The sequence below is a fragment of the Leptosomus discolor genome, chromosome 6 (assembly GCF_034619465.1).
Source record: "Leptosomus discolor isolate bLepDis1 chromosome 6, bLepDis1.hap2, whole genome shotgun sequence".
Lineage (NCBI taxonomy): Eukaryota > Metazoa > Chordata > Aves > Leptosomiformes > Leptosomidae > Leptosomus > Leptosomus discolor.
Window position 1 is genome coordinate 16,289,510 of NC_141396.1, and position 25,751 is coordinate 16,315,260.

Below are 25,751 nucleotides of genomic sequence, written 5' to 3' on the forward strand. Positions count from 1 at the left end.
AGCAGCAGGGGCAGCCTGTTAGTCCTGCCAGCCTCTCCTGCAGCAAGCCTAGTACACCTGCAGCCCACAACCTGGAGACCTCCCACTTTGCAGCTGGTATCTGCAAGGGTAAGAGCCCTTTGTGACAATCTCCTGCACAAGTATACCTGAACACGGGTACGCTGTCGGTGCTTGCTGCAGCCTGTGGAAAGGAGTTGCAATGTATTAACAGCATGCTGGGTGAAGAAATAGCCTCCAGCCACCTCCCAGCATGAGCAACGAAAGCCAAGCATCGCTCCAGGTGCCCACCCTGTGCTTCTCTGTGGGTAACTGCAAAGTATTTGTGGCTGGTATCTGCAGAAGGCAGGACCCCACATCACCCCTCACCCTGCCCCATAGCAGAGAGCGGTGCTGAGGCTCCTGCGGGCCCCCGAGGTGCAGCTCTCCTCCCTGCCAGGGACAGCTGCTGGTGGGAAGCAGGCTTGACTTGCAGCCAGCCTCCCCGGGCAGGATGACGTCTCCTCTCCAAGGGTTTCTATTGCATTACATGATTAATTAGCTGATTAACAAGATGTTGTTGCAGAAGAATCTGTTCTCTGGACACCAGCTCAGGCGAACACCATCCTCTGTGCTAATGAAACTCTTCTGTTCCACACAAGCTTGCACTAATTTAAGCAACAACATGCAAATGAAGAACAATACAGTGAGTAATCTGGAACTTTCAAATGAATTAGCTACAGCCTCCCTGTCTCCACGGAAAGAAGAGAAAGCAGGAAGACAGACAGTTCTGGTGGGCCTGAAGCCACATGCTACAGGTGTTGGGGGGCTCAGAAGGTGACTGCTGCCTGTCTCCCCCTGTCCTGCTTTCAGGGGAGGGAGGGCATCAGGCCAAGGCTGCAGGCAGCGGAGGAAGATGGATGTCGCTCCTGCTGACTGAACATGGTCAGGAGGTGCTTCTGGAGATGCCTGCCCTATAAGCCAGGATTTGGGTTCCCTTCTGGCAGGATTAGGGCAGCAGCACCTCAACATGGCCCTGGGGCTCAAGGGTCCTAGTGAGAGCCCTGAGTGGGGAAGCAGGAAGGGGACAGTGCTCCTGACAAGGCAGGACCAACACCAGTACAAGAGCTCCTCCACCCCAAGGCTTTTAAAAAGATCTTGGGAAAAAAAAAAAAAAACAAAAAACAAAAAGCACATAAGAGAGCCACAAAACTGGATTTGCAGCCTCCAGAAAGAAGCCTGCAGTGAGAGGCTGAACAAGCACAATCCCTTTAGCTTATGAGAAGCGTTGCAATTCCAGCATGTAAGCTACCACAATAAGAAATGACAAAGGACTAAAGGCTTTTTAATATAGATGAAGAAGGGAAAGCCAGCTACATTCAAAAATACATGTTCTTTGCAGTGGGAACAATGTGACCTGTATCCCCTACCCTTGGCTCCATTCTCTTCAACATGCTTTGGCCAAAAACCATGTTTTCGGCTCAGTGCAGAAGCAAATGGACAAAAACAGATGCTCAGGCCAACCTGAGATGGCTGGGAAGCTAAAAAGGTCCAGGATTATTTGCACTGCTCAGGTCTAGCTGGCAGGAGGTGGTCAGAGCAGAGGAAAGGGCTTCTCTCAGCTCTCACAGCTAAGGGAAAGGGCAAGGCACAGAGGTTTGCAGTAGCTTCCAACCAGTCTAAAGAAATTTGCAGCAAACTCTTCCTGCCTCTCAACCAGGCATGGCACAGGAAAAGCTGAGGCAGGACAGAAACCAGTGGCAGCCAAATGCAGACACTCCCGCCATGGCACAGATCCCCTGTCTCACAGTTTAGGGTGGAAGATCCTACTGAGACTGAGTTTGTACAAGCAAACTGGTTGTAAGCAAAGGACTTCACCACCTCTGGCTTCTTTCTTTGGCCAACTCTGCAACTCAGCCCTACTTGCATGTGTGCCAGGAGGGACACAGGCACTGCCTTGCTGCCCTGTGCCGCAGCGTTACTCCTGGCAGCCCCCAGGCAAGCCCCACGCAGGGGAGAGGGCTCTGGCCCCAGGTCCTGGGCTGATGCAGGAGTGAGCCCTGTGGGGCACAGGGCTGCAGCAGCGGCAGCAGGACCTCCTGCACGAGGGCAGCAGGCAGAGCACAAGGGATGTGGTGTGCACAACTCTTAACGGAAGGAGGAGGAATCTGGGCTGGGTAGGAACAGTGGATATTTATCAATATAGAGAATTTGTTACACGTTACTTGCTCCCACACACACACACACCTGCACCAGGCAACCCAGCACCTTCCTCCAGGCACAGGAGGGCAGGGCTTGCGCCATGCATCCGCAACACGATGGGGTGGCTTCCCAGAGAGTCTCAAACAGACAAAGGCCACCTTCTGCAGAGGAGTCCCTGCTGCTCCACTCACGAAGCCCCTGTCCCCTGGTGCCCAGAGGCCACAGGGGTGTTGTCTGTCCTTGGGCAGGTCCAGGCTGAGCACCTGAGGCTCCTCAGGGGCGCTGGGCCTTCAGACGGTTCCTGCGTCCAGCCTTGGCCCCGCGCTGTGCTCCCTTCATCAGGCCCTTGAACTGGCCCTGCATTTTCGCCCGCTTCCTGGAAAAAGGAAGGAGCAGGAGGATGGGTTAGCGGAGGCACTGGGCACACCCAACACCAGAGATGCTCCGAGCTCTGCAAGGAGCAGCGGAGAAGCTGGCAGGGGGCTCCCAGACCCTCAAAAAAACCCCATAACAACAAAAAGCAGGATCAAACCCAGGTTTTGGCCCCATTCGTGACTCTGTGCCCTTCCCAGCTAGCCTTACCTTCTGTTGAGTCTAGCTCTGTTCAGGGGGATGTAGGCGTAGGGGTCGAGCTGGCCCTTCTTCTTCACGTCACCTTTACCCTTCTGTGGGAGACAGCGACATGGGAGAAGATGCAGCACCAGGGGAGATGTATGTGTCCCATTCTGGTGCAACCCTGCCACCCGGCCAACCGAAAGACTGTTGCAGTGGGGTGCCAGCTGAGCACATGGCCCTGGGAGGTGATTTCCCACCCAGATGATGCCACAGACACCCGCTTTGAGCAGCGAGCGGGAACTGGCCATGGCAAAGGCAGGACGGGGACTCCAAGATGAGCTGGAAATGTTCACGGAGTGTTTGGCAGCTCCTCTTGGAGCAGAGATCCCTTCCAGCCTTGGTGCTACTGGACCAGACCCCCAGCAAACACCTGGTGCTTCCTGCCCCAGCAAAGCCTCAGGCACTCCTCCCACCCAAACCCTGCAATCCCCTGGGTCCCTCACCTTGGATCTGTACTCTGCACCAAAAGCTGGCTCCTTGTCCAGCTGCCGGTGGATCCCAGAGCCTCCAGCTGGAAAACAGGGAGTGGGTGTTGGAGGGATGTCCCAGGGCTCCACCTTCCCAGTTCCAGGCTGGGGGAGCTGGTCCTGTTTTTCCCTCCAGCTCTTGGGTGTGAGGACAGCAGAGAAAGGTGACCACTTCCCACAAGCAAAGAGTTCTGCTCCAGCTGCCCTGGAGCAGCCTGGCAAGATGGGTACAAGGTTCCAGCCTGCTGGGGACCTCCAGACTGGGCACAGGTGGAGAACTTACGTCTGTACTGAGGGTTGGTCCCGGCCTCGGGTTCCTCATCATCTGGCTCCTCTCTGAATCGATGTTTCTGGCGCTTCTTCTGCAGAAGAAGGCAGCAGGGACACTGCAGCTGGCTTGTCCTTACAGTTCTGCCCTCCCATGGACCCCTGACCTCCTGCTTCCTCCCACGGGGGCCCAAGAGACCTTCCAACCTACTGCGCAAGTCCCTGTCCCCATCCAGCCTCCTGCACCCTTCCAAGCAGGTGGCTCTTGCCTGATGTCCCCACTGGCCTCTTGGACAGAGCTGCAGCTGCCACGGCACAGGCAGGAGCTTGGCACAGCCAAGCACCCCCAGCATCTCCTCAGGACCCTGAGCCCTGTACTCACACTGCGGAGTCCCACATCCTGCAGCACATCTGCCATCTCCTCGTCCGCTCCTACGGTACAGGACAAGAAGGTCAGCGCAGGACGTGGGCGCAGGACAGCCCCAGTACTGTGCCAGCCCCTGGAGTGGGCTGTGGGAGCAGGGTACTCCTGCCAAACCAGCACTGGTGACGGTGTCCCCTCCAGCACCCTCCTGGTGATGGAGGGGGCTGCCTCCCCTGGGAGTGGCCCAGAAGAGAGCCACTGGGTGTGACACAAGGCCACACCAACCCCTGCCTCTTCCACCAACATCCCTCCCCAAGCTCCCGCACACAGGTGGCAGGAAGAAAACCATGCAGAGTAGCAGACCAAGTCTAGCGTGGCCCCCTGCCAGCCCAGGCAGTACAGATAAATAAACACAGCACCTTTGACTTCGTCATCGTCCATCTCCTCCTCTTCTTCATGGATGATCAGGCGCCCATCCTCAGACACTTGGAAGTCATGGCTCACTCCTCTGGACCGCTTGGGGCCTGGCTTAGTGGCTGCTCACAGAGAGACATGTCAGGGCCTCAGGAAGGACCCACTCCCAGGGGCAGTTGTACCCCCAGGGCCCCTGTCACACCAGCTCCCGCCCCCTCCATCCCACCCCAGCCACGTCCAAAGCTCCGCTCCTCACCCAGCACCCGCTGGGACACATTTGGATCCAGGAAGTTGAGAGGCTCATCCTCTTCCCCTTCCTTCAGCCACGCCTGGCCCTTCTGCCGTGCTTGCTTTCTCCACTCCTTGCTCCGCTGCTGTTCCTCCTCTTCCTCCTCGTCTTCCGAGTCAGCCAGGACCTCCTCCATGCTGGGCAAAAGGCAGAGAGATGATGGAAACAGAACCAGCCCAGAGGTGCACACCCCAGCCTGCCTCAGCACACAGCAGCCCTGGAGATATCCCCAGCATCTCTAGAGGCACCAGCTGAGCAGACCCAACAGGACTGCTCCTTCTTCACCCCTGGCCCATCTTCACCTGTCTCCTCTGGGCTGTGCTGGTGGTGCCTCCTCTTCGTCGGTATCTGCAGCCGCCTGCCTCAGGGCACGCTGCTTGCGGCTCCGGGCTTCCGCCTTGCGGATGTTCGCCAGCACCTTGTGGTATTCGACCGGCAGCAGCCCCTTCACCAGCTCGAAGCTGAGGCGTGCAAAGAGAGCGGTCAGTGCCCACCTCCTCCCGCATCGCTTCCCAGCAAGCTCCCTTGCTGCCCCAGCACAGCTCCAGTGCAACCCTGGAGCCCCCGGCTCACCCGAACTTGCGGATGAACTTGGTGAAGAGGTTTCGCAGCTTCATACGGAAGTGGCGTCTCATGTCATCCGAAAGGTTCCCCAAGGCCTCCAGCTGCCAGGACAGAGACCCTTGAGACCAAAGCACCCCTGCTCTGGGCACCCAGCCTCCCACCCTGCCCCTGCACAGCCACCTTGCTCACCGTGCTGCTGCCTCCCCACGCCCACCTCAGGCAGGGCTGTGGGGAGGTCTCCCTGCTTGGTAGGGCCTGTTCATAGGGGTTCTCTGGCAGGTCCATGCCAGCATTCAGGAAAGAGACCTTGTCACTGCCCTCTCAGCCACCGAGATCAAGGTCATGCCCCTGGCTCCCCGGCAGAAACAGGGTGCAGCTGGACATGCCTCCAGCTGCCCAAGGCAGCCCCAGCTCTGCCCTGCCACTCTCCTTGGGACAGCCCACATGGGATCTCACCATCGCCTGGACGTGCTTGGCCAGCAGCTTGGTGTCCACCAGCAGCAGTGTGACCTTGAGGAAGCCCAGGGCCGCCTTCACCACATCCCGCGTGCGGGAGGCCAGCAGCAGGCAGACGTTCTGCAGGAGCTGCTCCACCACGCTCAGCTCCAGGTGATCTGCAACCGTGACAGGGCTCAGCCACAGCCAGCCTCCTCCTGACACCCACCTTTGCCAGAGGGTGCTGCTTTGTCCCCCTCTACTGCCCCATCCCCCCCAGCTCCTGCTCACCTTTGAACTCGAAGAACAGGCGCGTCAGTGCCAGCACCGTGCAGCTGATCATGGTGACCGAGCCCATGAGCCCCGCATAGACCAGGAGCAGGAATCGCTGCATGGCCTCTGCAAGAGGTGACAACTGACTCCTCCGCTCGCCCCCGTCCAGCAGCATCCCCCACCCGTTTCAGCAGGGTGCTGGGTATGGGTCTGATGCCCCCAGGGCCGGAGTGGCCGTGGGGCTGAACAAGAAGAGCAGGAGCTCACCTTGGGGAGTGGGCCCGAAGCGGATGAAGGCATGTCCCATCTCCACGAGCAGCATGAAAGCGTTCTTGCGGGCCCCCACTGACACCTCCTTGGTGCACAGGATGACCTGCAGGCACACAAGCACATCACATCACTGCTGCCACCCCTGCAACCAGAACCAGGGGTCCCCTCAGGGACCATGCTCACCTCCGGGACCAGGGCAGTGATGAAGGGCTCATGCTCTGCAGAGAGCTGCTTCACGATGTGGAACAGGCACTTCAGACGGGGCTGGGGAAATAAACAGCCCAGCACTAGTACACCCAGCTGCCCCTGCCGCCCACTCCATCCCCTGCCCTCCCAGCAGTGGCTGAGCTCCACCACCACAGCCCTTCCTCTCACCCTCTTGGCCGGGGACGCCGCACTCTTGAGCGAGTCCAGCAGCGCTGTCTGCAGATCCTGCAGATGGGAGCGGACGAAGGCCTGGCAGGGGGCGTGGGGAGCGGCACATACCTCCTCCAGCACACGGTATGCCTTCTTCTGCATGCTGCGCTCCTTGCTCTGCAGGGACCCCAACAGCCAAGGTCAGGCTTGATGGTGCTCTGAGCAACCTGACCTAGTTAGAGATGTCCCTGCTTATTGTAGGGGGGTTGGACTAGATGACATGTAGAGATCCCTTCCAACCCAGTACACTCTATGAACATAGCCCTGCTGTGAAGGCAGCCCCTCACCATGGTGTCTGAAGGGACCCCCACAGCACCACCCAGCAGAGACCTGTCCCTTACAGTCCCCCAGAGCGTGGGTCCAAGCTGGCAGCAAGCAGAAGGTGCCCCACTGCACCCCCTGCGCCTGTTGGGGCCAAGGGCAGACTCACCTGGAGGGAAGGCTGGATGGTGCGGTACAGGGAGCCCAGGGACTGCTCATCGGCGTAGGGTGCCATTGCCACCACCAGGTCCAGGATGGAGAGTCTGCAGCAGAGGAGGACATGCAGGTGGGTAACTGCAGCATCACTAACACTGCCCGACCACGCTGGGACTCCGGCTGTGAGTCTCATCACAGAGCGCATGAGAGTGGCACGTCCCACAGGGGACAGTATGCATACCCTAGTGCTGCTCACCAGGAGCAAGCTGGCAGCCTTACCCATTAGCACCAGCCCCCCGGTGTTACCTGGCAAACTCAGAGCTCTCGGGACTGGTCAGCTTCACGCTGGCTTTCTGCAGGAACCCACACACCATCTGCAGGGCAGGCACACAAACTGATTACAAGTTTGCGATCCACCTGGCAAACGTCTTGGCACACGAATTTGCAGAGACCAGAAGCACCAGCGAGCCCAGAAAGAGCTGGACAAATTCACAAGGAGCTCATGCATGATGCGCCAGATGCGGCTGCAAGATTGGGAAATCCCAGACCGCCAGCTGGGAAGTGCTCCCTCCCCACAGGGGCAGGAAGGGCTGCTCTCTGCTCAGCTTCTTTCTTCCTGTTCTCTCCAGTCAGGCACCCACCACAGCCTCATCAGACTGGGCCTGAGTGGGAGACGCTGGCCTAAGCCAGCACAGCCCACCCTGCTGTTCCACACCCCCTCACCTGAGGGTCGGTGATGGTCAGGTAAGCACGGATAGTGTCCAGCACGGAACGGCGCTGAGCACTGCTGCTCCCATCCTCCTCGGGCTGGCTGTACACATTGAACAGGATGGGCAGGAAATTTTTGGCAAAGCGACCCACTTCTGCCCGCTCCGCATCTAGGGAGAGGGTGACAGCAAGGTATGGATTCGTATGTCCCCTCTCCAGGTCACCACAGGGGACAGGGACCTACTACGAGGGTCTGTTCCCCACCAACCTGTCTCACAGCCTTTGTGGATGAGGGTGCGCAAGGCCTGGCACACAGTGGGGCGGAGGTCTGGGCGCTCGCTGATGGCCATGCCCAAGGTGCGGGCCAGCCCCTTGAAAGCCCCCAGCACATCCGTGGGGTGGATGCAGAAACCAGGCAGCAGGGTCCAGACCTGAAAGGCAAAGGAAGAGATGGGAAAATGGCACCATTCACTCAAGTCACTGCTCCCCAGCCTGGCACCACGGGTACACCACCCCAGCGCCCCTGGGAACTACTTGTTACCTGCCACTGCAGCGTGTCATAGATCTTGGCCTCCATGCTCTTCCCGGCCTGGGTAAACTCCAGGGCTGCAGAAGAGAACGGGGAGATGAGCAGAGCAGCAGAGCTAGCAAAGCCCTGCTCTGCCCCAGAGGAAGGAAAGGAGGTCCTATGGAGCACCCTGGGGCTCCCAGGAGCACAGGACTGCACTTGCTAGGACCTCCACCGTGCCACCCTCCTCACCTCTGCTTTTCAGAGCGGCCGCCAAGGGCAAGAAGTAGCTGGTGAAGAAGCCAAGCCGTGCACCTTGCACATAGTCCCGCAGCACCGGCAGGAGCCAGCTGCGGGGGAAATCTAGCGTCTCCCTGGGGAGGGAAGGCACAGGTCAGGGGAGCGCAGGGACTGCCGGCATCAGCCCCTGCGCACAGGGCACCTCCACCCAGCCCCAAAGCTGGTCACAGCTAGGCTTGGCAGAGCCAAACATCTCCGGCACTGCATGGGGATTGAATAAGAACGTAACAAATCAGCTGCAAAATCGCTACCCCGTGACCATACTCACTCCTTGCCGTCGATCTCCAGGGGGACGGCTTCCAGCAGCACCTCGGGGCCCATGGTGCTCACAGCAGCCCCCACCGCCTGGTCCACTTCAGCGGTGTAGGGGAAGTGTGGAGAGAGACGCAGGTCACACAGAGACCGGAGACACTGCAAGGACAGGACAGGATGGTCACAGAGGAGCCACAGAGGCAGGTCCAGCACGTGTCACTCACTGTGCCTGCCCAGGGATGCCAGTTGCCCCGTGTGTCCCCATGCCAAGTCCCAGAGCTGCGCACACCCTGCCCAGACACAGGCAGGACAGCGGGCACTGCTATGAACCTGCTCCGCAGCTGGAGAGGGCAACACAGCCCAGGCAGCAGCACAGCCACCTCATCCGCCTCCATGGATGAGTCTGCGCCCTCCCAGCCTGGCTCACCTTCCTCATGATGGGGTGGCACTGCTTTCCACACGTCTCGAAGAAGACCTCCAGCACCCGCAGCACCTCATCCCATGCTGCATGGAAACGGTATGTCAGGCCTTCCTCCACTGATCTGGGGAGGAGAGAGGAAATGGTCACGCTGGCAGGGACTGACCCAGCAGTGATCAGGGTGCCCACCAGGCCTGCCAGCCCCCATCGGGGACCGGGCAGAGGCTGCTCAGAGCTCAGCCAGGCCCACGGGAGGCAGCCTCTCCCACACCACCACTCGTCACCTGAACATCTTGCACAGGTAGGAGGCAGGGGCTGGGGCAGATGCAGAGACAGTGTCCAGGTCCTCCATGTGGGGGGCGACACACTCGCTCAAGAGGGTCTGCAAGGGCAAACAGGGGAAAATGGGATAGCAGTGGACCACAGATCCCCCAGCCTGGCAGGCACAGAGGGGCACACCACTCCGCAGCAAGTCCCAAACCCCTGGGGAGAACCCCCACGAGGCCCAGGGCAGCCAAGTGGGGAGAGGTGCCCGTGAGTAGTACCTCCAGGGTCTGTGCCGCCGCCGTCACCACCTGCGAGTGTGGGGAGAGGAAGCAGTTCATGGTAGCTGAGAAAAGCCGGGGCAGGTGAGCCCAGCACAGGTCCTTCTGCAGCCTGGAGAAGAGAGACCAGGCAGGTGAGAGACCAAGCGGCCGCCTCTCTCCCTGCCCAGACGTGGCCCCTGCCCGCACCTGCCCAGGTTGATGTGCGCCCGCTCCATGGTGGACAGCCAGGTCAGCAGTGGCTGCAGGTCACTCATGCTCGGCACGTAGTCGTAGAGGGCCTGGGGAAGCAGAGGGTGCGTGGGTGAGTGCCACGGCACTGCCGGCCCCATCCCTCCCCGCAATGGCACCCCATGCTCACAGTGATGATCTGGGCGTTGAGCTCGGCCGGCAGGCAGGCCACACTGGCCTGGGCGCTGAAGAGACTCTGGAAGGCTTGCATGGCACATGCCGTCACGAGCTGCAAAGGACACAGTGTCAGGAGGAGGGGCTCCATTTAGCATCCACTGTCCCCCTACGCCAGGCTCTGCTCCAGGAAGGCCAGCACTACTGTGACTGTGCCCCATCTTCAGCCTCCCTCTTCTACAGCAGGCAGGTCAGCAAGCACCAGCTGCCCCAGACTCCTCCGTGTTTGCATCCCCCTGGAAAGGGGATGCCCTCGCCATCCTGGGTGTGGGGACACTCACCACGTGGCTGAGGGTCATGACTCGGAGCAAGGTCTCGCAGCAAGTCTTTACCACGGCCGCAGGAAAGCAGGGCAGTAGGTCCCGCAGCAGAGCGAGGACATGCAGAGTAGTGGTTGCCTCCTTGGTGCCTGTTGGAGCAGAGCAACGTCTGAACCTGTGGCACCCCATGGCAAAGCCCTGCCTGAGGCAAAGCCCCCCTGACAGCACTGGGGCTGACCTACAGAGATGGGGTGAACACCCTCTGACTTCTGGAAAGAGCAGAGCAACAGAGGGCTGAGGATGCTCCAAAACACCTTAAGCGCCCCAGAGGCATCTCATACCCTCCCCAGCAACCCAGGGTGATGCACCCTCCCCTCTTCCCTTCAAGGCCTTATTCTCCCACGGCCACAGAGCCTCCCGCACTCAGCTGCGGACCCTTCGCTCCAGTGCCCCACACCTCCAGCTTTTTCAATCTCCTGCACGCAGAACTTGGCGGTGGAGGGTGCCGCAGGGTGATGCTCAGGGGCATTGTCTCCAAACATGAACTCGCTGCCCCTCAGGACGGAGCATACGCCGTACTGTGCTGCTTTCCGCACCTAGGGGAAGGAGAGCCCAGATGGGTAGAAGCCACAGACCCTGGGGGCACATCCAGCCCCAGAAACGAGCCCAAAAGGCAATGTCATCCCTCGCCAGGGGCACTGGGCACTCACCTTGGGCTTGGTATGAACACAGAAGCTCAGCAATCCGTGATAGACCTGGAGGGTGACGGGGTAGCTCCAGGCTGCCAAGTCCTGCTTCCGCAGCAGCGTGGCCAGGCAAGAGAGGACCTATGACAAGGCAGCAGCAGGGGCATTAGCATCACCCCGCAGAGACACCCCCCTCACTGCAACGGCCTCAGGCTGAGCACCCAGCACCACCCTATAGCAGCCGCCTCGACCCCAGCTCTCAGCAGAGCTGGCATGGCTGGCTGCCTCTTGGCTACTCACCCATCGCAGGGCAGAGGTGGAGCTGCTGCAGGCCTGCGAGGACACAATACCCATGAAGGCTTTTGAGGCATCTGAGAACTTTTTTATAAGGACAGGGCTTGGGACCCTGCTGGGAGAAAGGGGCATGTCAGTGGGGTGAGGAGTGGGCAGCCAGTGGCAGTCACGCAGGGAGCCGCATCCCCAGCCTGCCATGGTTGGGTCCTCTCCCCAGACTGAGGGGCGGGGAACAGCATCATCCCCTCTTCCATGATGGGGTAGCTCTCCACGCTCCTTTGCCAGCTGCTCACCGCTTTAGGACGAGGTTGAGCAGGTAGGCGACAGCAGCCAGCGACTCAGGGGACTCCACCGCCTCCAGCGTAGTCATCTGGGAACAGAGGATGGGTGAGCGAGGGCAGCGGGGGTTCACACCAGGCCAGCCCTGCCCCAACCCTTGGGGAAGGGAGCAGAGAAACCAGGAGCAGCCCAACATCATCTCTGCTGAAGGACATCTAGGGCCTTGGCTATGCACACAGCACCTTCCTCCACCAACCCCCACGAGAGCCCACCCACGCTGCCAACAGCAGCTCCTTTCGCGCCTCCTCCCCACGACCGTCACTCACCAGCGCAGCAAAATACTCCGTCTCGCTCTCCTTGCCCCCCCGCGAGCGGATCACTTCCGTCACGGCCGCCAGCACGGCACAGATCTGAGCAGCAAGCGGAGCAGGTCAGTGCCTTCAGCCTCACACCTGAGGGGCCATTCTCACCGGACACCCCCCGCCCCCCGCCCTAGCCCTGCTCCTGCCCGTACCTCTTTGTGAGCGGCAGAGTTGGATTCCCAGAAGCGCTGCACCTTGCTGAAGGTGATGTTGGTGCAGTCGCTCAGCCCGCTCAGGAAGGTGCCGGAGGACTTCTCTGTGGCGGCCTCCGCAGCATCGTCCTCCTCCGTACGAGCGCTGTCACTTCTCCGCTCCAAACGCAGGGACCCCGACTGCAGCTCATTGTGCAGCTTCACTGCATCCACCGTCAAGTTACTTTTCTCTGCCGGGGTGAAGAGCTACCTCAGAACCGCGAAGCTGTGTTGCTCCGCCACTCACCCCAAAAACTCCATGCCCACTCCTCTCCACTCCCAGCCAGAATGGCTTGACTGGAGCTCATCTCCAGCACATGGGACATGGATGTTGCTTTCCCCTGATGGGAGAAAGCACAGCAATAACTGGAGAGAGCTCCTCATTCCTGCGAAAACAAAGCAGGACACAGTCCAGCCATTCCCCTGATGGAGGAGAGCATCATGTCCTCACAAACATCTTCTGACATACCAAGGCTTTAACACTGAGGTGCTTCTTGTACTCTGCCCCCTTTATCTTCTTTCACCTGGAGCCCTGGCAACCAGACAGCCAAGGGACACGTTTCATGTCCCTCTAAGTCCCAGACACCAGCTTGCAAGCAGCTGCAAGAGCACAGCGTGTGCTCCAAGACACGTTTCTTTATCTGCAGGAGAAAGATCTCCTTGGCCAACAGCAGCCACGGCTGTGGAACTCCAGCCCTGCACAGACTACGATGCTCTGAGGTTTGTCCTCCCCATCATGCGGCCTTCTGAACGGGAGCCTCTGTCGTGTTCCTCTCTGTGCCAGACACCGCAGCAGCACTTACTGGTGTGGCCATCGGCTTTTGGGAGCCGAATCGCTCCTGCCGTGCGCCTGCCGGGAGGTCACGCTGCTGGGACAGCTCGTATCCCAGCGGCTGCGGGCAGGGCCTCGCACGGGGCCCCGGCAGGGTGACAGGCACCACTTCATGCTGTGCCCCGTTTCAGTCCACAGGCCCGGTGTCACGGTGCAGGTAACGAGGACACACTCGTTACGCTGCAGGCTCCGTTCTCTTCCCCGGTTTGCTGCCCCCGCCTCCCGGGGCTGCAGCTCGGGGGTCAGCGGCTCCCGGCCCTCCCGCCCCCGTCCCAGCTCTCGGAAACGGGGGACCCAAAGGCGGGACCCAAAGGCTCGCCCCGCAGCGCCCCCGCGTCCCGCAAGGCCCAACCGGAGCTGCCCGCCCCGCCCGCCCCTGCCCTCACCCGCGGGCCGGCTGCAGAAGCGGTTGCGGGCGGCCAGGCGGTGCTGGCGGGTCTCGGGGTTGCAGTCGCTGCTGTGGCCCTTCCGCCACCGCTTCAGCTTGGCGGCGGCGCCCGAGCGCAGCCGCCCGCTCCGCGCCATGCTGGACCCGGCTCCACGTGCCGCCGCGTCACGCTCCCCTCCCCTTTCCGCTTCCGGCGCCTGCCGCCATTTTGAGCGAGGGCACCGTTGCCCTCAGGGCTGGCAGGCTCCCGGCGAGGCGGGTGAGGAAGCGGTGTCAAGGAAGCTAAGCGGGGTCGCGCCCGGTTGGGGCTTGGATGGGAGACCCGAGGGGCCTAGGGGCACCTCTCACCAAGAGAAGGGGGAACAAGGCACCGCCGGTACCACACCCGTGTGGAACCGTTCACACCGAGCCCACAGCCGGGCCGGCGCCCGGCACGGATGAGCTGTCCTGATTGGTTACTGCGTATGCATTACGGCGCGGTGGCGTCACGGCCCTGAAGGTCGCGCCGCCCTTCGCGACCGCGCCATGCGCTACGTGCTCCTCCGCCTGCCCGCCGCTTTGCGCACGCGCGCCATTCCCCCCCCTCCCCTTCCCTTTGCCGCGCGGGGAGGGGCGGGGCGGCGCCGGTAGCGTCAGTCGCGCGCGGCAGCAGCGTGAGGAGAGAGCGCGCGCGCACCGGCCTCCCCTCACTCCGCTCCTCCGCCATGGCCGCCTACCGCCTCGTCCTCGTCCGCCACGGCGAGAGCGCCTGGAACCTGGAGAACCGCTTCAGCGGCTGGTACGATGCCGATCTCAGCCCCGCCGGTCAGCAAGAGGCGAGGCGCGGCGGCGAGGCCCTCCGAGGTACCGGTGACCGGTAAAGGGGGGGGGGCTCTGTGGGGGTAGGCAGTGAGAGGGCAGTGCGGCCTAGTGCGGCCGCCTCGGGCCTAGTAGAGGTGGTTTTGGGGCCCTCCGGTGCTGGGGGTGGGCTCGAGTACCGGGGGGAGGGGAGGGGGGGGTTTCTCCGGTACCGGTCGCATCCCCGCCGCCGGCGGCCCGCGGGTTGGCGGCGGCGGGGACGCGACCGGTACCGGCGCGGTGAGGCCACCGCCCTTAGCCCTTTACCGGTTGCATAAGGCCCAGCGCTCACCTCCCTGGTGTCATGTTCTACCCTCCCCCCCCCCGCCCCTTTCCTGGTCTTTTGCAGATGCCGGTTACGAGTTCGACATCTGCTTCACCTCGGTACAAAAACGGGCCATCCGTACCCTCTGGACCGTCCTGGATGCCATCGATCAGATGTGGTTACCCGTTATCCGAACCTGGCGTCTGAATGAGAGGCACTACGGGGCTCTCACTGGTTTGAACAAGGCGGAGACAGCGGCGAAGCACGGGGAGGCGCAGGTGAAGATCTGGAGGCGCTCGTATGACATCCCTCCGCCTCCCATGCAGTCCGACCACCCCTTCTACAGCACCATCAGCAAGGTAAGAGCCGTTGCTCTTCGTCCGCCTTGCTGAGAGGCTGCTAAAAGCCGCCTTAGGCCGCATGGTCTGGCTTCACTCTGCAAGGTCTCCTCTGTCTCCAGCAGCAGCCAGGGCTGTTGTGCATGATGCTGGTTGGTTTTGGGCTGAGTTTGTCCCTCTCCCTCTCTGAGTTGAACCCCAGGATTGATTCAAAGTGGAGGGGACACTACCTTTTGTTAATCATTAGTCCTGTGACCCCGTGCATGGATGTTTGCTCTGCTCTCTTTGCCCAGAGCAAGCGATGTGTGGCCTTCCCCAGGAGGGGTTCAGAGCCCCAGCTGTAGCTGAGCACAGGCTCAGACCTCAGCGGTGCTTCTTTGCTTCCAAGCCCAGCTTTGCCTATGTGTAGCAGGTCCCCAGGCAGAGAATTTGGGGTGGGGGGATGAAGGCCTTGCCGCTACCTTCCCGCGCTGCGTTGGGCTGCTGCATGAGCGTGGCCATTCCCCCAGGACCGTCGCTACGCTGACCTCACGGAGGACCAGCTGCCGACGTGCGAGAGCTTGAAGGACACCATCGCCAGGGCTCTGCCCTTCTGGAACGAGGAGATCGTCCCGCAGATCAAAGAGGGCAAGCGAGTCCTTATTGCTGCCCATGGCAATAGCCTGCGTGGAATCGTCAAGCACCTGGAAGGTACGTCAGCCCTGCGGGGGTATTGCGGGGGTTCTCCCCGCTGCCCCGGCTGGCGCCGTGCGAGTGGGACCACGGGTGACGGCCCCTCTGTGTTCGCAGGCATGTCGGAAGAGGCCATCATGGAGCTGAACCTGCCTACAGGGATCCCCATCGTCTACGAGCTGGACAAGAACCTGAAACCCGTCAAGCCCATGCAGTTCCTGGGGGATGAGGAAACGGTGCGCAAGGCCATGGAGGCCGTCGCTGCTCAGGGCAAGGTCAAGAAGTGAGAGCAGGCAGCACACTAGCACATAGTAGATGAGTCCCCCGCCATCCCCCCACCCCTCTGTGCACATCCCCCCACAGCCGTAGGAATTTGGAGCTGCGGAGCTGGAGCAGCTCCCCAGGATTAGGCCCGTTCCCTCGGGACCAGGCTCCCCTCTGCAGACACCCCGGGGGTGAGGGGCCGCGTGTGCGGAGGGCTGGTGTGAAAGGGAGCCCTGGCTCTGCCAGGCAGCGACCCCACAACTCTCCGTGCCGAGATCCCAGCCCTCGAGCCCCGTCTGCAGGGGGATGCACCGGGCGATCCCTCGCCGTGCCAGGCTCCTCCTCTGCTTTGCTTCCCCGGCAGCTCTCGTCACCCGGTCACTGTAGTGTTGTTGCTTGGTTTAGTCGTCCTGGGAGCAGCGGGGTGAGCGCAGCACAGGCGGCCACCAAAGGGGTACCCCATCCCCTCGTGGGTGTGCGGCACAAGGACTGAGACGCGTGGACACTGAAAGGGTTGTATTTGGGTGCGTGTGGCACGGCGCCCAAGGGTGGTACTCGTGACCCTGGACCTAGCTCTGCCAGCCCCTGCTTTAACTTATTGCCTTTGGACAAGGGCGAGGGAGGGAGCAGGTTGTCTGGAGGTTCGTGTCCGCCTCATACTTCCCCCAGCCGAAGCCTGTCCTCGTCCTGCTGGTGAAGCAGGTGCCGTTGTGCCCCATCCCACGTGTGTGTCTGTGGCCCTGTCGCTGTGGTCTCCCCCCTGCCAGCGCCGCGAGCCTGGCCTTGCACGGGGTCAGTGTCACTGTCCGACAATAGCAGCTGTCTCGTTCCAGTTCAATAAAGGAGTAACGCAATACCGAGGTGTCCCTGCTCTCCTGCCATGCGTGTGCGAGGCAGCCGTCGCTGCTGGGCGCAGATGTGGGGGTGCGGGAGGGCTCGGGCGAGCAAAGCACAGCTCCGCAATCCCTTCAGAGAGGGTGACGCCCTGCCGCTCGGTGGCTTTCAGGTTCCGGGCGCGGCACGCCCTGTCCCCCGGGGCAAGCAGAGCCCGTGTGGCTAGAGGAGATGCGGCCGCAGCCAGCAGCCACAGCCTGTGCCGGTTATCGGTGCAGGCAGAGCAGCCGTTCGCCGTGCTTGGCGCTGAGGTGGGGAAACCAACCCGGCGAGGCGAGCGCCCGGAGAGGGCGCCGCCCGGCCGCAGAGCAGAGCTCCAGGCTGTTCCCCTTGCTGTGGTAAAGCCACGGGGCTGTTCCCTGTCCCCGGCAGCGAACACGTGCTTCCTCCCGGCCGCAGCGCGGGGGAAGCTGGCCCCTCTGTGCCGGGAGCCAGAGCCGGCACTGCCGGCGGCCCCGGCCACCCCTCTGGGCTGTAACTGGGCAGGGCACAGAGCTCTTGAAAAATATTTATTACCCAGAAATAGAAAATCCATCCTGCGAGCAAGGGGGCGTCCGGCTGCTCCAGCCTCTTGCGTGCATGGGCGAGGCTGGAGCCCAAGGGCTGCTCTGGCCCCTCAGCCCAGCAGCCCCTCGCCCCGCAGGGTCCCTGCTGCTCCCTGGGGGGCTGTTAGGTCTGCAGGAACTGGGGCTGCACGCGGGCCACCTTACGGAAGTCCTTGGTGTGCGTCCTCGGGCACTGCATCTCGCACCAGCTGATGGGCACCATCTGCACCCCTAGGGACGCCACACGTCAGGGGTTACCCTTCCCAAAATGGTGTTCCTCCGTGTGGGAAGGGAGGAGGCTGCATCAGCTGCCCCTCAGGCTGGGATGAGGCAGAACTGTCCGAGCTCTGGCCCCGTGGCCTGTCCCTACCTGCCTCGCTGCGTGCCACCACCACGCCCAGCTCGTTCTCCGCTGTGCTCAGCAGGTAGTTGGACTGCGCGTCCCCCAGGGAGATCTGGTTAGGCGGGGGTTAAGGGAAAGGCCTCCCTGAGGGGACTCCCAAAAACTCCCTGCCAGACCCTCCAGGCACCAGGGGAAAGGATACGACTTTGGCCAGGACTATGTCACCGGGGCGGAAACTCTTGTACACTTCTACCTGCGCGGGAGAGAGCAGGTGAAACCACACAGCGTGTCGGGGGGCTCATCCCGCCAGCAGAAAGCAGGGGTGACTGCACTAGCACAGCCTCACTGACCTTATCCTTCTCCGTGGCTCGAATATCTTCTCTCCTGAAAAAGGAGACGGAGGGATCTGAGCACCAGCAAGTTGAAGGCGACTCTCGAGCCTGCGGCAGGAGCTGCTCCAGCCTCCCTGGGCGCTCGCCAGGACTTGCTGGACGCCTGCCTGGTGCTCGGGGCAGAGCTCCTGACAGGGCAGCTGGCTGCGCCGCCCAGAAAAACCCTCCTCCCCCCCTTGAGGATGGGGTGTTCAGGCACCCCGCAGGGAACCCAGCCCTCTTCCCTACCGTATGGTCCCCCGGAAGGTGGATTTCAGCGGTGTGGAGCCGACGTACAGGATGTGCACCTTGGCAAAGCGGGAGTTAATGCTGCAGACCTGCCCGGAGGAGAAGGGGAATCAGTGCCAGTGCAGGCCTGCTCTCACCCCAGCGCACCCGCTCCAAAGGGCAGGGTGCAGGCAGGACAGGGCTCACCCAGCCCCCTCCTCCCTGTGACCAAAGTAGTGGTGGCAGAGGGGGACACCCGGCAGCGAGCCAGGCAAGGAAGATGATACTTGTGCAACTCGAGACATGCGAATAAGGCCGAGACCTGCTGTGATCCCAGTCCCTCTCCCACCATCAGCACTGTTAAGGAAACTAATCCCTGGTCTCTGCCACCCTTTCTCCAAGCTGCCCCAGGCACTGCCCTCCACGCACCCTGCCTCAGAAAGAGTTCTGGAAGGGAGAGCAAAGAAAAACCTCCCTCAGCCTCAGGGGAGGCAAAGTCAAGAGGCAGGTGTCCCCCACGTCAGTACCTGGCTTCTTTATGAGCGAGGGACCCAAGGGAGCCACCGAGCTGCCTCTGCCCTGCTGGGGGTTGTACAGAGGGTACCAACGGGCCCAGGGGCTCCTCATCCCACCCCAAAGGTGGGCGGGAGCAGAGATCAGCATGAGGCAGGGGGAGAAAAGGCTGTGCGGTTTGCCATCGCCGTGCGCTCCCAGTGCCCTACCTTGCACGTCACCACAGCTCCCACGTCGGGCAGGAGCTGGGACTCGGCATCTCTCACCACCGACACGACGGGCAGCTGCAGGGCAGCAGACGTGGAGGGTTAGCTCGGGGCACGGCCCGCGCACAGGACCACACGGGACCAGGCTCACAGCAGGCACCAGCCGAACCCCGCTGGAGCCCAGTTCCCTCACTGGGAGGGGGCTGTGTAGCCCCGGTGCCCGGCAGCCGGCTCTGGGGCAGGGCCGTGCGTGCCGCGGCCACCCTCACCCCGCTGTCCTCGCTCCTCTTCTCCAGGCAGCCAGCCAGCGAGGAGAAGATGAAGCCGTGCCGGGTGTAGGTCCCACTGCCAGCCGTGGCTTCCTCCGCGCTGCACAGCCGCTCGCCTAAGGGACAGGGGCTCAGGGGCTGGCGCTCCCGGGGGTCCCAGGCTCCGCACCGCCGCTCCCGGGGGTCCCAGGCTCCGCACGCCCCCCCGCCCCGGAGCAGTCCTCTCCTGCACCGCCCGGGGCAAACCCCCTTCCCGCGGCCGCCCGGCTCCAGGCCGCCCTCGCCCACGCTCCCCCTGCCCTACCCCGGGCACCCCCAACCCCGGGCACCCCCTCCCCTACCCCAGGCCCCTCCCCGCCCCTCCCCGAGCCGCCTGGGCCCGCACTCACCGGGTACACAGTACCGTGCAGGAGGCGCCATTTTTGCTGCTGGGAGTTCTCCTGCAGAAAGTCCTCACCCTATTGGTCGCCGGCGGGAAGGCCGCGCCGTAAGCGGTGCAGCTACTGGTTCTCCTCTGTCGGGCACGGCGCGTGGGCGCGCTGCCCGCTGGGAGCTGTAGTCCGGCGCTGGCAGGGGGAGCTTCCCGGGATGCTCTGCGCTGCCGGCGCGCAGGCGCGGGGCGGCGGGAGCTGCCCGTGGGGCCGTGAGGGCGGCGGGCCGCCGGGCATGGAGGCGGCGGGCGGCGGGGCGTGGGCGGCAGGTCGGCGGCGCCGCCGGACGGGGCTGTTGCTGCGGGTTATCCGAGGCCTGGGACGGCCCGAGGGCCTCCAGGGGGCTGGGGGTGCCGTGGGGCTGGGAGGCGATGGGGGAGGCGATGGGGGAGGCGGAGGTGTGCTGTGGGCCTGGACGGGCTGGGGGGCAATGGGGGATGCTGTGGGCCTGGAGAGGCTCGGGGTGCTGTGGGCAGGAGGTGCTGTGGGCCTGGGAGGCAGTGGGGGGGTGTGCCGTGGCCCTGGGGGTGCTATGGGGTTGGGAGGCAATGGGGGGGCAGGGGGGATGCTGTGGGCCTGGAGGGGCCGGGGGTGCTGCGGGGCAGGGGATCCCGGGTGTTGTGGGGCTGAGCGCTTTTTGCTGTTGGTATGAGCAACATTTGCATGATGGGGCTGGGTGCCAGAAAGTGTCTTGGCACCGTCAGGCTGGGCGCCACTGAGCTGAGCGTTGTGGAGCTGGGCGCCGCTGGAGGGTGCCACAGGGCTGGGTCTGGGCGGTTGGACCTGGCAGGAGCAGGGCCCCGCCTGTGCCTGGGGTAGGGCCAAATCTAAGGTTCCCCACTGCCATGATGTTACCTGTGGTCTTGGCTGTGCTGGTGGTTGCTGTCCCACCCCCATGGGCTCAGTGCCCACTGCTCACCCTGTGGGCAGGGTGAGGGCTGGAGCCCCAGTGCCTGACTTGGCCAGGGAGGGTGCATGGCTCTGCTGGAGCTTCATCCCTGTGGCTGTGCTGCTGTCGGCAGGCAGGTGCCTGGGGACAGAGGGGGGTCCTGCCCTGGAGCAGGCTGGCTGCCTCCCCTGTAGGCTCCCTGCTCAGCAGCTGCCAGCTGTTGTAGGTGAGGAAATCTCTCTGAGGGGCGGGGAGGTGCTCTCTGTTTGGCAGGGAGGGCTGACCCCAAGACCTGCTGCTGGCTGCAGCGTTTTGTCTCTTACCACAGTGACAACACGGGGACGTGTGCCACCCAAAGGCTGCACAGCAGGAAGTTGTTGGTCTACTTTGCACCTGATGTGTTTCAGAGGAAAGCTGTTGGCAGAGTCAAGGGGAAGTGTGGGGAAGGGGGTGGCAGTGGGGTTTGCATATCCCACCTCTATCATACCAGGGTACAGGAAACCTGGGCAGGAGCCATGCCTGTGACCTGGGGTGGACTGGTGGGTCTGGTGTCCATGTGTCCAAGTGCTCCCAGCCTTGGGGTCAGCCCCCTGCTTGTCTGGCAGGGCAGAGGGGAGCCCCTGGCTCCTTTGGACAGCCCATCTGGATGCTGCAGCTGCTGCCCTTACTCTCCCTGCTGCTGCCTGGGGGCTATGCAGTGGATATGGCAGCACAGGGAGCTGGGCCTCGCTGGAGGGACTCTGCGATGTGGCACCACTGCCTGGCACCACGCCGAGGCAAGCACTTGGCCCAGGCTCAGAACGTGCCTCGGCAAGACCCCGGGGGCAGCCTTTCTGCTTAATATTGATGGGCACTGCCTGCACAGAGGGCTGGGGGCCCCAGCCCTGCAGATCGTTTTCCCGGCTGCTGGGACGGCTCGGGTTCCTCCTTGCTCCCAGCACAGCTCTTGAGTGGGACAAGGGGCTCAGCAGGCAGGGGAGCACTGCACAGCGTGGCCTCGGCCTGCCCCTGGGCCGCCCCTTCACTGGTGTGTGGCGTTGTCCAGGGTGGTTCCAGGCCAGGGGAAGGAGGAAATGCTGGGAGTGGGGCTGTGAGGTTGGGAAAGGTGCAGGGTGGCCTCTGCGGCTTGGTCCAGAGGTTGATGTGAAGGAAAGTAAGAGTCCAGGCCCTGCTTTTTGGGGATGAGAAGGTGTAATCCTGGCCCGGCTCCTCCACATACTTCTTGTGTGGGTTCCCCCATTCTCAAACCTGTTGGGAAGGGCTGGGTCTGGGATCATCCCTGGAACTGGCCCAGCATCCTGGATGCTTGTGCCTTCTCTGGTTTCCTTTGAGTCAGACTCTCGGTGTCGCTCCCCCGGCCCCCTCCCCGCCGGGAAAGACGAGACGGGACCAGAGAGCATCTGAGCCCAGACGCCGAGGGGGTTGTGCCCCCTGCTCCACGCAGAGAGCCATCCCAGTGACAGTGGCCCCACGGCCTCCAGGAGTCTGGGCTCAGCTCCCCCTGCTCTGCATCCTTGTGCAGGGCGAAGGAGAGGCCCCCGCCCCACTGCGCAGGCAGGCGTCCGGCAGCGTCGGTGCAGGGAGCTGCGTGACCGGCATTGGCACATCCTGGAGGGGAGAACCTTCCTGAGGGACAGTCACGCAGCAGGGTGGCCTGCCCACGCTGGGCTCCTCTCCCCCCAGGCGTGCTGTGGCAGGGATGAGGAGCCGGCAGCGGATGTTTGCGGCGGTGATGCGCCTGCTCCTCAAGTGCCTGCGGCTGGGCCGGCGGCGGCGGTTTAAGCTGGTGCGGCAGGTGGAGCAGCTGTGGCACTACGGGCACCTCTGCCTCCGCTCCCTGCTCTACAACTCCTTCACCAACGGCGATGTGGTGCTTGACTCCCTCTTCGAGCCTGTCTACTGGCTGGTGGACCATGTCACCCGCTGGTTCGGGGTGGTGAGTACCCGTGGCATGGCGAGTACGAGGCCTGGGCTGCGGCGAGCCTTAGGGCTGTCTGTGCTCTAGGCAGGAAGGGAGTGGGGATCTCAGTATGTGGTTCATACTGGTTTCCTGTGGCTGTATCCTGCCTGTGCCTCTACCCAGGCACTGCCCACTCCGGTGACCCAGGCCCCTTTCCCGTAGGTGTTTGTGGCACTGGTGATCGGGCTGACGAGCTCCATCGTGGCCATCGTGTACATCTGCCTGCTGCCGCTCATCCTGCAGACCTACACGCCTGCCTGGATCTGCTGGCACCTCGCCTACGGACACTGGAACCTCATCATGATTGTCTTCCACTACTATATGGCTATTACCACTTCGCCCGGGCACCCACCGCAGGTGAGGCACCGATCAGCAGCACAGCCTCTCCCAGCTGGGCACTGGGGACGAGCAATGGAGGATTACTGGGAACAGCTAAATCAGCCTGGCGGTGGTGTTGCTGGAGGCCTCCTCCAGATTGGGGCAGCTAGGCTGGGCAGTGTGGGGTGGGGAGGTGGGGGGTCACGGGGGAGGTGGGGAGTGTGGGGAGCAGGGGACGGGCGCGGGGCTTGAGGGCACAAATCTCTTCTGACCTGTGCACAGGCCAAGGATGATCTCACCGGCGCCTCCATCTGCAGGAAATGCATTGCCCCCAAGCCGGCTCGCACCCACCACTGCAGCATCTGCAACAGGTAGGACTCCCTCCCTCTGCCGACCGCAGCACTCGGGGCAGCCTCCGGGACCCCTCTGCTTGCCCCCTGCCACGCTGCGAGACCAGCGCCCCTTCCCCTCTGCTCTGCCAGCTTCTTGCCTTGTCTCTCACACAGCCCACAGGGCTGGGGGGGGGCTGTGTGCCCCCTCCCAAACGTGGTGCTTGCGCTGGCACTGACACTGGCACTGCTTTCCTCCCTCCCAGGTGTGTGCTGAAGATGGACCACCACTGCCGTATCCTATCTGTCTATCTAACCCGTGGCACTCTCCCAGGGGGAGCCGGCCTTGCTTCCCCCTTCTCTCCCAGCCCTACTCCTCTCCCGAGCCCAGAAGAACCACCCTGTTCCCGGGGGTAGGTTTGAACCCGTGGTCTGTCACAGTTACATACCTTTAACCCCAGAGGCAGCCTGGCTAAACAACTGCGTGGGACACTACAACCACCGCTACTTCTTCTCCTTCTGCCTGTTCATGACCATGGGCTGCATCTACTGCAGCATCAGCGGCTGGGAGATGTTTCGGGACGCCTACGCTGCCATTGAGGTGAGCAGGCAGGCCCTGGCCCTCGCCCTGCCGTGCACAGAGGCTGCCTGGGCTCTTCCAGGCTGAGCTTGCAGAGCAAGGCCGGGCCAGGCCTGGCCTTGTAGTGACTTTGCTTCCCCTCTCCCTCCTCCTGCGAGGCCCCCCAGCTGCCCTGGTCCTGCGGGGGGGTGACAGGGGAAGGGCGCCCTCCTCTGAGACACATAACTGGTGCCCTGTTTTCCATCCCCCTAGAGAATGAAACTGCTTGAGAAGGAGAGACTGCAGGTGGCTGCCAACCAGGTGGGACATCCCTGCCCCCTGCCGCTGCTCCAGGCGGTGTGGAGCAGAGCTGCCCTGCAGGCTGGCTCCTGCTTGGGGCCCCGTTCTCGAGGAGCACCCCACAGCCAGAACTAGCCCCTGCGCTTGTCTCGTGTGTCAGAGAGCTGGGGCTGGCCGGGCAGCTCTGCTCTGGGCACTGCCCCCAGCAGCCTGCGGTCTGCTTCCCCGTGCACCCGCCTTCCAGGGCCTTTGGCTGGCGGCAGCTGCTTGGCACGTGCTGCCCGGGCCCTGCTGTCCCGGGGAAGCTGCGGCAGCGCGTGCCCACCTCGCCCTGAGCATCAGCTGCGGTGTGGTGCGCTGGCCTGACCAGTCCCACGGCTGCTCCCTGCTCCCCTACCTCCAGCCCACTGCTTCCCACCTGTGTGCCGGCTCTCGGGTGTCTGTCTGTCTTGTGGCTGTCTCAGGCTGCCTCCCCGTCACCCTGGCTGTTGTGTTGCTTCCAGCCACGCTCCTTTCTAGCTGTCTGAGCTCTGCATCAGGGAGGGGTGTGGCTGTCCCCCTGTCTGGCTTCAAGCTGTCGAGCAGTTTGGGTAATCCCCACCCCTTTTTCCGGTCCTTTTTCAGACGTACTACCAGACCCCACCGCCCACCTTCTCGTTCCGCCAGCGAGCTTTCCACAAGAGCGTGGTCTACCTCTGGGTGCTGTGCAGGTAAGGGGCCCCAGGGGCTGGGAGCGAGGGTGCTGGGGGAAACAGCGTGCAGCCCCCTGCCCCTGTGACATTGCTCACCCTCTGCCTCCCCAGGGCTGGGCTGGCTTGCTCTAGCACAGATGTCCCTGCCCTGCCAGCTCTTGGGCCACAGAGGAGATTTTGGCTTTCTGTCACGGGGCATTAGATGAGCTGACCCACAGCTGTGGGCGCAGGGAGGCAGCCTCAGGGCCCCATGGCTGTGGCACCGGGGAAGGAAGGCCCTTGTGCAACCTGCTGTCCCTTGCTGTCCCCAGCTCGGTTGCATTGGCCTTGGGTGCCCTCACGCTGTGGCACGCTGCCCTCATTACCCGTGGGGAGACCAGCATTGAGCGGCACATCAACAAAAAGGAGAGGCAGAGGCTGCAGAAGAAAGGCAAGGTGAGCGCACAGCCCGCAGAGCGGGAGGGCGGGCCGGGGCAGAGCCAGACGTGACCTGCGTCTCCTTGGCCTGCAGGTCTTCAGGAACCCCTACAGTTACGGCAGCTGGGATAACTGGAAGGTGTTCCTGGGCGTGGACGTGCCAAGGTAAAGCCCCAGGGAAGCCCCTGCCTGGGAAGGTGGTGGCTCAGCAGTGTGTGGGGGTGCTGGGACACCCGGGCTCTCCTTGGGCAGCTGGAGCAGAGCAGGACAGCGAGCGTTCTGTGCTGCGTACCGCTCCAGGCTTTGCAAGGCACGGAGGACCTGGGCATCAGCGGCCTTTTGGCTCCTCAGCCCTGCCCAGGGGCAAGCTCTGGCCTACTCAGCACCCTTTTGCTGAGAGTCCTGGCCGAGGAGCTTGGCCCTTGCGGCAGCTGAGGGATGTGGGCTTGCAGCCCTGGCTCGGCTCTGCAGAGCTGAGAAGCACCCCGAGACTTGCTGCAGCCTCACTCCTCTCCCCACAGGCACTGGCTCACGCGTGTCCTGCTGCCCTCTCCCCACCTGCCCCACGGGACAGGCCTGAGCTGGGACCTGCCTCCCTGTGTGACCCAGCAGCGTGCGCCGCTCCTGGCCATCTGAGGCCCCGGCTGCCGCAGACGTCTCTCCCCACAGGCGGGCGAGCGCACGGGGGACCCCCGCTCTGCCACCGTGGCTCC

At 62.9% G+C, this 25,751-nt stretch overlaps 4 protein-coding genes across 10 annotated transcripts; 2 read left to right on the plus strand and 2 right to left on the minus strand.

The window, feature by feature from the left end:
* Positions 1-2,150: 2,150 nt before the first annotated feature.
* Positions 2,151-13,535, minus strand: RRP12 (ribosomal RNA processing 12 homolog). Of its 3 annotated transcripts, XM_086466541.1 has the most exons (34): positions 13,397-13,535; positions 12,140-12,369; positions 11,952-12,035; positions 11,640-11,716; positions 11,353-11,458; positions 11,077-11,193; positions 10,824-10,962; positions 10,388-10,515; positions 10,063-10,161; positions 9,891-9,982; positions 9,702-9,813; positions 9,441-9,538; positions 9,166-9,280; positions 8,755-8,897; positions 8,439-8,560; positions 8,220-8,284; positions 7,947-8,109; positions 7,694-7,848; positions 7,277-7,344; positions 6,984-7,077; positions 6,512-6,670; positions 6,320-6,400; positions 6,134-6,239; positions 5,885-5,992; positions 5,615-5,772; positions 5,168-5,259; positions 4,897-5,055; positions 4,562-4,731; positions 4,311-4,427; positions 3,910-3,959; positions 3,544-3,622; positions 3,237-3,304; positions 2,761-2,843; positions 2,151-2,554 (listed from the first exon to the last, which is right to left on the minus strand). In XM_086466541.1, the coding sequence occupies exons 1-34, from the start codon at positions 13,533-13,535 to the stop codon at positions 2,452-2,454; spliced, it is 3,879 nt and encodes a 1,292-aa protein (XP_086322667.1). In that variant the 3' UTR covers positions 2,151-2,451. The 3 variants fall into 3 exon arrangements, with proteins under 3 accessions (XP_086322667.1, XP_086322668.1, XP_086322669.1); XM_086466542.1 differs by lacking the exons at positions 11,353-11,458; positions 11,640-11,716; XM_086466543.1 differs by lacking the exons at positions 11,077-11,193; positions 11,353-11,458; positions 11,640-11,716.
* Positions 13,536-14,102: 567 nt separating this feature from the next.
* PGAM1 (phosphoglycerate mutase 1) lies at positions 14,103-16,630 on the plus strand. Its single transcript, XM_086466605.1, has 4 exons — positions 14,103-14,241; positions 14,585-14,859; positions 15,348-15,528; positions 15,628-16,630. Exons 1-4 carry the CDS (start codon positions 14,103-14,105, stop codon positions 15,795-15,797), a joined length of 765 nt encoding a protein of 254 aa, XP_086322731.1. The 3' UTR covers positions 15,798-16,630.
* Positions 16,631-17,166: 536 nt separating this feature from the next.
* On the minus strand, positions 17,167-19,563 carry EXOSC1 (exosome component 1). Of its 5 annotated transcripts, XM_086466841.1 has the most exons (8): positions 19,533-19,563; positions 19,144-19,259; positions 18,878-18,952; positions 18,177-18,265; positions 17,907-17,940; positions 17,759-17,809; positions 17,584-17,668; positions 17,167-17,444 (listed from the first exon to the last, which is right to left on the minus strand). In XM_086466841.1, the coding sequence occupies exons 1-8, from the start codon at positions 19,561-19,563 to the stop codon at positions 17,338-17,340; spliced, it is 588 nt and encodes a 195-aa protein (XP_086322967.1). In that variant the 3' UTR covers positions 17,167-17,337. The 5 variants fall into 5 exon arrangements, with proteins under 5 accessions (XP_086322967.1, XP_086322968.1, XP_086322969.1 ...); XM_086466842.1 differs by lacking the exon at positions 18,878-18,952; XM_086466840.1 differs by lacking the exon at positions 17,167-17,444 and having other exon boundaries at positions 17,461-17,668.
* Positions 19,564-22,162: 2,599 nt separating this feature from the next.
* ZDHHC16 (zDHHC palmitoyltransferase 16) lies at positions 22,163-25,674 on the plus strand. Its single transcript, XM_086466720.1, has 10 exons — positions 22,163-22,399; positions 22,586-22,780; positions 23,024-23,112; positions 23,337-23,365; positions 23,538-23,671; positions 23,903-23,950; positions 24,554-24,639; positions 24,933-25,056; positions 25,133-25,203; positions 25,560-25,674. Exons 1-10 carry the CDS (start codon positions 22,163-22,165, stop codon positions 25,672-25,674), a joined length of 1,128 nt encoding a protein of 375 aa, XP_086322846.1.
* The last annotated feature ends 77 nt before the right edge of the window (positions 25,675-25,751 follow it).

Excerpts from the sequence above, each read along its gene's own strand:
- RRP12 (XM_086466541.1), bottom strand. The coding sequence starts at position 13,535 with ATGGCGCGGAGCGGGCGGCTGCGCTCGGGCGCCGCCGCCAAGCTGAAG. Across the intron at positions 7,849-7,946 it reads CCACAAAGGCTGTGAGACAG|ATGCGGAGCGGGCAGAAGTG; the intron begins GTTGGTGGGGAA and ends CCCTCTCCCTAG. Across the intron at positions 4,428-4,561 it reads TGTGTCCCAGCGGGTGCTGG|CCACTAAGCCAGGCCCCAAG; the intron begins GTGAGGAGCGGA and ends CTCTGTGAGCAG.
- PGAM1 (XM_086466605.1), top strand. The coding sequence starts at position 14,103 with ATGGCCGCCTACCGCCTCGTCCTCGTCCGCCACGGCGAGAGCGCCTGG. Across the intron at positions 14,242-14,584 it reads CGGCGGCGAGGCCCTCCGAG|ATGCCGGTTACGAGTTCGAC; the intron begins GTACCGGTGACC and ends GGTCTTTTGCAG. Across the intron at positions 15,529-15,627 it reads AATCGTCAAGCACCTGGAAG|GCATGTCGGAAGAGGCCATC; the intron begins GTACGTCAGCCC and ends CTGTGTTCGCAG.
- EXOSC1 (XM_086466840.1), bottom strand. The coding sequence starts at position 19,563 with ATGGCGCCTCCTGCACGGTACTGTGTACCCG. Across the intron at positions 19,260-19,532 it reads TGCACGGTACTGTGTACCCG|GCGAGCGGCTGTGCAGCGCG; the intron begins GTGAGTGCGGGC and ends CCTGTCCCTTAG. Across the intron at positions 18,953-19,143 it reads AGAGGAGCGAGGACAGCGGG|CTGCCCGTCGTGTCGGTGGT; the intron begins GTGAGGGTGGCC and ends GCTGCCCTGCAG.
- ZDHHC16 (XM_086466720.1), top strand. The coding sequence starts at position 22,163 with ATGAGGAGCCGGCAGCGGATGTTTGCGGCGGTGATGCGCCTGCTCCTC. Across the intron at positions 24,640-24,932 it reads TACCTCTGGGTGCTGTGCAG|CTCGGTTGCATTGGCCTTGG; the intron begins GTAAGGGGCCCC and ends TGCTGTCCCCAG. Across the intron at positions 25,057-25,132 it reads GGCTGCAGAAGAAAGGCAAG|GTCTTCAGGAACCCCTACAG; the intron begins GTGAGCGCACAG and ends CTTGGCCTGCAG.